Source organism: Gavialis gangeticus, unplaced genomic scaffold (assembly GCF_001723915.1).
Source record: "Gavialis gangeticus isolate Ggan-Ray unplaced genomic scaffold, GavGan_comp1, whole genome shotgun sequence".
NCBI lineage: Eukaryota > Metazoa > Chordata > Crocodylia > Gavialidae > Gavialis > Gavialis gangeticus.
This window is the reverse complement of record NW_017729024.1, coordinates 87,597,074-87,607,302: the sequence shown is the minus strand read 5'-3', so window position 1 is coordinate 87,607,302 and position 10,229 is coordinate 87,597,074. Positions and strand designations below refer to the sequence as shown.

General features: G+C 40.4%; 1 protein-coding gene across 14 annotated transcripts in view; it reads right to left on the bottom strand.

Moving 5' to 3' along the window:
- Positions 1-10,229, bottom strand: part of CDC14B (cell division cycle 14B) — a 93,005-nt gene that overhangs the window by 49,582 nt on the left and 33,194 nt on the right. For all 14 annotated transcript variants that reach the window (XR_002097343.1, XM_019517337.1, XM_019517328.1 and 11 more), the window contains exons 6-11: positions 7,312-7,378; positions 6,233-6,295; positions 4,108-4,195; positions 3,568-3,798; positions 626-764; positions 318-471 (exon numbers count right to left, since the gene is read on the bottom strand). Coding sequence is in view for 13 of the 14 variants with exons in the window: in XM_019517337.1 (XP_019372882.1) it covers positions 318-471; positions 626-764; positions 3,568-3,798; positions 4,108-4,195; positions 6,233-6,295; positions 7,312-7,378 (742 nt within the window). In the remaining variant the exon portion in view is untranslated. The remainder of the gene's footprint in view (positions 1-317; positions 472-625; positions 765-3,567; positions 3,799-4,107; positions 4,196-6,232; positions 6,296-7,311; positions 7,379-10,229) is intronic.

Here is a 10,229-nt window from a genome sequence, read left to right as displayed (position 1 = left end):
AGTGTACAAAACACAGAGCAACGATAAAGCACAGTTCATTCGCACTAGTGAAGGAATGGCCCATAATAACTCACGAAAGACAGAATAAGATATGAAGGTCACTCACTTATTCATGGAAATAAATTATATTATACCATCAACTAAGTTTCTTCAGCCAGTCATAAAGCAGAATACTGCTATGTAATTTACTCGCAAATGATGGTTATAAAACGCTCACACTCTAACAAATCAAATTATACCACAGCTTTGTCCATGCCCCAAGAAACCACCAACAACTGTTATGCCCTTTTACAACAGCACAACATTTGGACGATTACCAGTTCAGTGTCTTTTCTGTTAGTTCTCCGGTTTTTTGCATCATTAATTGAAATATCATCTACTCCTGTGAGGATTTTCGTAACAGTAATTTTACTGTTCCCCTTTAACTTTGCACGGTAAATATCTCCTTCTGTCCAAAGTTCTGATTGTTTCCTATTACAAAAATGAAAAGATATATAGCTATACAAACTTTCCAGAAAATAGCAGTAGGATTTCATTTTGTTTTAAAGGAACTAATCTTTTTTTATTAAACGGTCTTCCACAATTTTCCAAATTGCTTATTCCAGCACAGTAACAGTTTACTTACTCTACCAGGAAATGCTGTTGTGGTCCAATCACTGAGCCAGGTCTATTTATTCTAATCCAGGCAATGGTCTCAGCAGCTGTCATCCGATAATGTTTCATAATATAACAGGCTATAAGTGTGCCAGTCCGGCCAAGACCAGCTGTGGAAGACAGAAGAGAGACCTCGGTTTTTCACGCACCACAATGGTTTAAATTTCAATGTCCAAAACAAAGGAATAAAATTATTCAGTCCCTTAATGTTATTACTATGGCTGATGAGTACTTAAATATACATCTTAACCTCTTACTGGCAAAACTTAGATGGCGATTGGTTTCTAAAGTTACATACAATATTCGTAACGTAGCATATTGTTTTAATAAGAGTGTTAGGCAACGGACAAACGCACTTTTTAGCTATTTGAAAGGTAGAGGGGAAAAGTTGCCACTCAGGAGCATAAATTACCAGTTATCTGTCCATGATTTTGCTATGCTGCGGATTTTAGATAAATCACTTTTAACTTCAGCTCTGCATGAAAGAGCTACTGCTATACTATCACGCAGATGTAGCTGCATTGTAACAGCTCGTGTTGATATCAAGTGACACCTACATAACAGATATACACATCTTGTAGTTTTGGTTTACAAAGTTACTACATTAGATTTACATTTTCAATAAATATGCGCTTGTTGAATCAAGTAGCCTTTCAAAGCCAACTATTTTATATTTTATACTAGCCAACTGTCCATCAAGAATGATGGGCAGTGGGTGCGAGTGGGGACAGAGCTCTACATCCAGCTCCTCCCCCACTTTTGGGGCCGGCCCACTCCGTTTCCCCCACTCCGCTGTAGGGCCAGGCCTGCCCCTCCCCCCAACCTCCCCACCACTGTTGCAGGGCCGGGCCTGGCCTGGTGCACCCTGCCCACCCTCCCTGCCACTGTTGTGAGGCCAGCGCTGGCTCCCCCGCACCTTTCCTGCCACTGTCTCAGGGCTGGGCCAGGCCCAGTGTGCCTCCCCCCAACCCTCCCTGATGCTATTTTTGGGCCAGGCCCATTCCTCCCATCTCCCCCCACCCTGTCGCTGTGTCAACCCAGGCCCACTGCTCCCCCACATCTTGCTCCAGCCCCTGTATCCCCACCATCATGGCAGTGCTCCGCCATGCCGCCACCTCTTGTCTGAATGCTGCATTTACACTCTGATTGGTTGTTTCCATTAGCCAATCAGATTGCGAATTAAGTGTGATGGACAGACAGACTATAGCTTTTATAATATTAGAATACAGGAATACATTATTATTTCATTCATTATTAGAGTCATCTATATACCTAGATGGCATAAAATACTTAGAAATACAATTTGCATATGATCATAAAACAAATGCTCAACTATCCTAGAACACAATAACCACCAATTTATTCTCTTAATGTGAATATTCAAACCACTGTTATCAAAACCCAAGGAAGGAGACAAGCTTTGCAATATTCCCTGAACAAATCTAAGTTTTGGCACAGTGACTCTAGGATACTTCCTGCCAAGAACCCGCCATGAAAAATGTTCAAATCATTGAGCCCTACCACTTAACTGATAGTCAAAAGGAGATGGGAGAAGAGTTTGAAGGGAAAAATCTCTCCAATTCAATCAATCAATTTTACTCAACAGAACTCCTAGTCGGAGACAGATACTGCTTGGTACATAAGTCCCAAACTATTTAGGAACCCAAAAGCTGATTTACTTTTGCAAGACAGGTATGATATGCTCAAGATGTATGATGTGCTTTCGCTGTAGCATTACACAGCAGAATACAACAAACTGCATTTTGGAGAGAAACAAATCAACACCTTCTTAATACATTCAGATGAAAAAAAGCTCTTGTACTATTGTTACATGACATTCGGGTACATTGCTCAATTAAGGAAACTGCTCAAACTGTAAACTTTAATGCAGATCAGCAAATCAAGGCGCCAAAATATTTTCACCAATTTTTCTAGGTAAACAAGAGTTTCATGAAACAATGTCACACAGCAAGTATGTGGCAGAACCAGGAACAAGAAAGGGCTTTCCTGAGTTCCAGGCAACAGGCCTGACCGTAAGAGACCAGACTGTCTTCTTCTTTTAAATCAAGAAACACTTGCACTAATCTGAAGGATCAGGCAGAGCAAATAGTATGCAATTATACAGACTGCATCAAAAGGAAGCAGAAGTAAATATGGCACAGAATTAAAGATTTGAATGTTCAATACTAATTGTGATATTTTTAAAAGGTTTTTTAACACATCTAAGTTTCCTAGTTTTCATCTTAAAAAAAATAAGAAATATATTGACCTTTGGTGGTTGACTGCTGATGTCCCACAATATTTACACCCCAGCAGAAGACCTCTCTACCAGCTGAGCTAAAAAAAAGTAACTATAGTAGACTGCTAAACATCCAGAACCAGCTACTAAAAGAAATGCACTATACTCTTGACAAGACTTCAGAACAATATGCTCAATAGAAGAAAAATGTTGGGGCCTCAACTTCTGTCTGTTCTATCTGGGCTCTAGAAGAACTGATTGGAAGCTGAGTAGGAGCCTGGAAACATGCTCAGTTCAGATTATGTGCACAATGTGATTTTTAAAAACAAATATTTTAGCTGGAGTTTTGGTTGGGATTTTGTTTCTTTTTAAAGCTATCTACCTGGAAAATTTCAATTTTCTGCTGCAAAGCATAGAAACACCAGCACTTTCTCCTAGCCAAATCTTTGAAAAGATTACTATTGGCAGGCCCATTCTCCCTTGACATCATTCTTGGAAATGGGTGAAGAGATGGTTGAAATTAAAGAAGTCAGATGCAGCAGACAGCAAGTATGGAACATTTTAGCTGAAACATTTAGTTTGGCAAAGTTATAAGCAACTGGACGTAAGAACTTCTGAAACAAAGTGTCATGCCATCTAAACTCCCACATACAATATAAATACACAGGATCTACCTTTGCAATGTACTGCTATAACTCCTTCAGCATTTTCACAAATATTTAGGAATGTTTTAACAATAGTATCACTAGGTGTGCTTCCATCAGCAAAGAAGAGGTCATAATGCTCAAAACCAGCATCAATAAATCGTTTGGCATCATACATTTTTTTGTTGAGGCGTATTATGGTGGTGACCTTATGTCTTCTGAAGTATGGGAAATAAGCCTCAGGGGCATGATGGGGATAACCTATAGGTAGAGAAAAAAAAGGAAACAATCTTGAAAACTGCAGCAACAACTACAACAACAATCAATACAGTTTTTAAAAGAAGGTATATTTAACATAAAAACTGAACCAAAGCCCAATTCAAGTACAATTAAAATAAACGTTATGGTTTTTTTACTGCTAAGTTTAAACAAAGAAAAACAGCTAAGGAAATCAGAGTTTGATGAATATTTAAAAAACACCACAATTGATAAAGTTGCTCTTACTCATCACAACCAGCTAAGCAACCAGTAGCATGTGGGTCTGTGTCCCCCACCTTTTGTTAAGCGTACCATTTTCAATTTTACTTCTTGAATGAGGTCCACTAAAGGCAATGAATTTGTTTGGTATTATCCAGTTAAAGTCTCCATTTTCTGCTTTCTGAAAAAAAAAATTAGTTGGTTTATCAATATCCCTAAATTTTTAGCTTAGAACCACAGAGAGGTAAGGCTGGAAGAAACTTCCATAACTCATCTGGTCCAACCCCCAACCAGAGGCAGGATCACCCCTATTCAAACCATTCTATGAAAATCCATTATCTAACCTCTTAACAAAACTACACCATCAACCTTGACAGCCACAAGACACAATACTGTTATTTGCCACAGGTAAAGCAGAAGGACCATAGCAGCTAATATTCTGTTGCTGCAAAGATGTTAAAAATACACACGAGAGATCCAAGGAAGAGGTCCACGAGTCCCACTGCAGAGGAAGGCAGAAACCCCAACAGTTTGTACCCCTCTGACTGCGGGGTAGAATTTTTCCTAGCTTCATTTCTGGTGATCAGTCTGACACTGGAGCAGAGGGGCAAGAAACCCTGGGTTTTAGCCAGGAGCCTCTGGATTTAAGTCCCAGCAAGAGCATTGGCGCAGCCGAGTCAAAATCCCCAGCCTTAGCTGCAGCCAACACCCAATGCCTCTAAAGAAGGCTTGAAAAAACCCCATCTGCACATACCCCAAAATGTAGCATCAGAATGGGAAAAACAACTCTCCTGGTCTCATGTGGCAACCAAAGCCCATAAGCACGAGAAATACCCGTAACACAACACAGATACAGCTATGCCTAGATCATCCCTGACCAATGTCTGTCCAACATCTTCCTGAACATCACCAATGATGGAGAGTCCACAACCTCCCTGGACAGTGTGCCTCACTATTCTTATAGCAAACAAGTTTACCACTAGTCCATGATCTACTCGCTACAGAAGGAGAGAAAAGGTATTTTCCCTCACCTTTATGGCAGACCTTCCAGTATCTGAAGACTGCTATTATGTCCCCTACTAAGCATCTTTTCTCCAACCCGAACAAGCCTTATTCCTATTTGCTTCATAAATCAAAGCTAAATACAACTGACAGACAAGTCTTGCTTCTGTTTGCAATCTGCTGTTTGCTTCATCAAGAAAATATCATCTATTCTTAGTCTCTTTTCCTAAACCAAAATTTGAAGGGAACATCAGCTACCTTCAAATAAGGCCTTACTTGGAAATGTTTAGCAAATTATTTTTTGAACTCTAAGAGTTCTAATCTAATCTTCCTTTACATTTATCACAATTTTTGCCCTAAAAAGGTGATATTTATCTATGGTGTGTAGTTGTAAAGTTAAAATTCTACACTGAAGTTTTCTCAAAGAATTGAGGTGATTTTTTGGCTTTGAAATTCACACAATTCAGTTATCATTTCTTCACCACTTCATACTTGTTTCCCTTCATTAAATAACAACTGGTCCAAAAATGGCATTTCTTCAGGTTGCTCATTAAGTTTCCCCTAACAGCACAAATTGGCTATAAAAAGTGGCTTTTGAATAGAAAGTTTTTTTCAGCATCCTCCAATGGTAAAAATCAGAAGTTAAAAAAACTACCATGCAGGAAGAGCACTCACCAACTGCAGATGCTTCCTCAGCCTGATGAAGGGTATTTATACCCAAAAGCTTGCTAAGAAGAATTTTTCCAACTACTTAAGTTGGTCTAATAAGAGATATCAGGTTTACCCAAAGAACCTTGTCTGCCTATGTCTGCAGACCAACATGACTACAACCTACACCTGTGTACACCTCTTTTTACATTTCTCCTCATCATCTTTACTTTCTAGAGTCCTCTCAGGCCCAATCACATATGCACCTACCCAGTTCTGCTGTTTAAATTTAATTTGTATTATCTATTTTGCTCTCAATGCATCTTTATTTAAAGATCTGAAATAGTTTAAAAACAGAAATCGAAGCTAAGGCTACAAAAATAACCAGTTATATAAAAGTAATCCAGGCAGTAGTAATAGGAAATGGTCAGAAGACCAATATAACAGTAGTACTAGTTTATTTACTACTTTTGTAAAACAATGCAATGACATGACTAAAATATGTAATTCAAAACAACATTTAAATACTGTATAATTTTTAATATTTGGACTAATACAGAATGCTTACCTCATAATGCTCATATTCATCTACATCAAACACATTGAAATCCAGGAAGCCATGTAGCAAAGCCTAAAAATGCACAAAGAAACTTTTAGCATAGAAGAAAAACTCTAAGGAAAAAAAATAATTTACCAACATGATAAATTTCTGCATACCATTTATATGCCCAATATTTCTACCCTTTCAGAGTGACTTTCAGCATTAACTTCCTTAACTGGACTAAGTTTGATCCAATACATAAATGTTTTAATGCTTTTGAAACCACTTTATAAAATATGTGACACTCAGTCTCAGCTGAAAACAAATCTTTCCATTCCAATATGAATGCTAATACACACAAACGAGAATAAATAAGAACAGTGGGATTTTTGTTTTAATTAACTAAAAACAAATTGCAAGCTGCAGCAGCGTGCAATCTTCTTATTAACGGAATAAGAGAGAGGCAGCAACATTGCTGTGAAAAATTTTACCAAATTTAACTCTATAAATTAGAGGTATGTTCTAGCCACCAGGAGGAGTTGGATGTACTGGATTAAGAATAACTTTGGAGACATGAACCTTCCTTTTAATCGTTTGCTATTGTGATGCGTTATATCCAAAGCCCACTGAAAAAAATTACTGTACTTACTCAAATCTAAAATGGGGTTTCCCCCCATCCAGCATGGGGAAAAAAACCCTCGTTTTAAGATTCTAGTATGGGCCACGCAAGCAGCTGCTGTTGCTATGTATGGGACCAGGGCGGCTCATGCGGCAGGCAGGGGGTGCATGAAACAGGACAGGAGTGTGGGGGAAGAGGGTACACAGGGCAAGGAAGAATGCAGGGGAAAAGGGAGGAAGGGGAAGCACAGGGTAAGGGAGGAGTACAGGAGGGGCACAGGGAAGGGGGTGAATGTAGCAAGGAGGGCATGGGGAAGGGGCACACAAAATTTGGGGGTAGCAACTGTGGGTCTGACTCCAGTCCTGACCTGGACTAGAGCCAGAGCCACCCCTACTGCCTGGTCCCACCGAGTGTTCTATGCCCCTGGCAGAGCCAGAGCCAGAGCCAGAGCAGCTGCAAAGGTAAGTAAGCCTATCATATTACTAACCTTATTTATTGCATGAAAGCATTCAAGCAGTGTTAGATGAAAACTGCAAGTACCAAATGAAGCATCCCTGTAAAAATATACACACACAAAAATCAATGGACAGCTGAAAACCAGTTACTTGTTAGCTCAAAAGAAATGCACCGTTGCTTGCAGTTCCAGCTTTCTTTTTTTCTTGTTTTATTGACATTTTATATTAACACATGTAATATTTATTATTCCAGCCACTTCCCTCCTCCCCACCTTTGCAGAAGTGCTGCTTTCAACTTTTATGGGGAATGCAATGCTAATCAAGGGGGGGGGGGGGGGATTTAGACATCAACATTTCTCAGCAAAATGTTTATCTTGCTTGATAAAATTTATGAATTGCACTTCCAGCAAGGTCTGTATACTCTAGGGATGTGAACAGTTAAACAGTTAATTGTTCACATATTGATAACCAGTAATACCTTACTGATTATCATTTAGCATGAGCCAGAGAGCAGTCCAGCAGGAAAGCGGGGGCAGGGAAAGGGAAGTGGCATGGTGCCCCTGAAGATGGCAGGGCAGGCAGGAAGGAGGGGGGAAGGGAAGGGGGACTAGTACCTAGGGAGGGAGAAGCAGGGAGGGCAAACTAGTACCTACTATGGCAGGGAAACGGCAGGGGAGCTGTAAGGGGCCTGATCCTTTTTGTGGCAGCACAGCCCCAGCCCCTTTTGCACAGTCTGCCCCAAGGTGCACACACATTTGCTGTTGGCAACAAGCTGGGCCAGGGTTCCACAAATCCTGATGCAGCCACTTGCAGCCTCCCAACCACCTGCAACAGCCAGCCTGGGCTCTAGGCAGGGCTGCTTGCGCCAGGTGGCGGGGAAGCTAAAAGTGGCTGCGCTAGGGTCTGTGGAGCTCTGGCTCAGCTCACTGCCAGCAGTGGATGCACTGGTGCCTCTGGGTAGATGGTGGGGAAGGGGCCAGGGCTCCACTGCCACAACAAGGATTGGGCCTCTTGTGGCTCCCCTGCTGTTTTCCACGAGGTATATGTGCATCCACTGCCAGCAACAAGCCAGGTTGGGGCTCTGAGGACCACAGTGTAGCCACTTTCAGTCCCAGCCCTCAGACAGCCATGCACTGGCAGCCGCAGTGGGAGAGGGACTTTCTCCAGCCTGCTGCTGCCACCCAAGGCTTCACAGGGACTATGGTGTGGCTTGCCGCTGCTGCCTGCAGCTGGCCTGGGTCCCCAGGCAGCCACAGGCAAGGGGCTTCCCCAATCCACTGCTGCCACCAACACACAACTGCCTGGGGGCCAAGGCCGGCTGCAGGCAGCAGCAACGAGACCTGCCACAGCCCTATAAAACTGCAGGTGGCAGCATGGGCTGAGGAGTTTTCCCAGCTCACTGCAGCCACTTCAAGAAAGAGCCAGAGTACAGATAGGGGCCTGTCTCCAGTAGATGCATGCTATTGGTTAACTGTTTAACTGATAACATTAGGGGAATTTAAATGGGTACTTAATTAATCATTTACATCCATAGTGTACTCCAATTTCTTAGGTATTGTGAAAGATTTAAAAAAAACAAAAACATGATAAGATATATGTATATGCAGATGACCAGATTACTTCCTTCTAATAACAGTGTTTCCTAATTTTTAATTTATTACATGGCAGTTAAATGAAAACAAGTCTCTTATGTTGAAGCATAAACTAACTAAATATTTTATGTCTTAATTTAGAAAATGCTCTTTATTATACAACTATTTCTTCAACCTTGTAGGGAAGGAAAATAGTTATTTCTGTACTTTTTAAATCCTCTTAAGCTAAGAACAGAATGCTTTCTTAGTACAACAATTGGCAAATGATTGTATGAAACTGCCAGCCATAGACTTGCAACTGATTTAAGAAGGCTCAGTCCTCTGCCAAGTTAAAAAATAATAATAAATCAAGAAAAAGTATGGCTCAAAATTTCAGGATATAGTCTAGTGCAGTATCTGGCAGTTATTCCATTTTTCAGAAAGGCAATAAATAATTTATGACAACACACAACACTTCCTCTTCCTCCTCCCCCATTCATAGATGCTATCCTACAAAATGTGCCCTTGCTTTTCTACTAAAAAGTTAAAAGCAGCAGCTTAAAATCAGTGACACTTCAATTGTACAATGATACCATGCAGCACAAATTGGATTAAATTACCGCTTATTTAAAGTCTCTTCCCCACTCCCCCGAACTCTTCTAGATTGTATTTATGTCTCACTGTAAACTATACCCCTCACCCACCAACTATGCATTTTGAAGCACTGGGGTGAAATAATGTCATAGGTTATAATTTACGTATAACAAAAGTGTTTTAATGTTCTGAATTAAACTGGTATGAACAAGAATTTTAGAGGTCTGACTGCTGGCACTCCCTTTTTGCATTATCCACTTCCCTAGCTGGTGTAAAAAGAGAAAAATGCCAGGGGAAGGAAGTAATAGAAACTCATTCAGGAAATTGATAGCAGGATACAAAACATTTCTCCACAAGACATTAACAGAAATCCCTAGGCTATTATAATAGTGACTATGTACAGAGAATACATATATTCTTGGATATGATAAAGGAATTGCTTTTTTAATGTGGACATATTATGAGCAGAGCAGAAACTAGAGCACCACTGTAATTCATAGTTCTCTTTAGTAGCCCCTCTACCTGTAATCAGATTTGAACACTAGGCAAAATCCTGGCTCTGCCAAAATCTGTGGAAGCTTTGCCACTGACACCTGGATTTCACCTTTTATTTTAGAAGCTAAATACAGTTTCCAAAGAAGAGAAGAGAACTATTACTTCCATTATTGGAACTCTACAAACAGATGAAAGTCTTCCCAAAATCCTGCCACTGTCAAGAAGAGAAAAAGAACATGACAGGAACTGAAAAACACTATAGAGAAACTTTACTGTTTGTAGGAAAACAG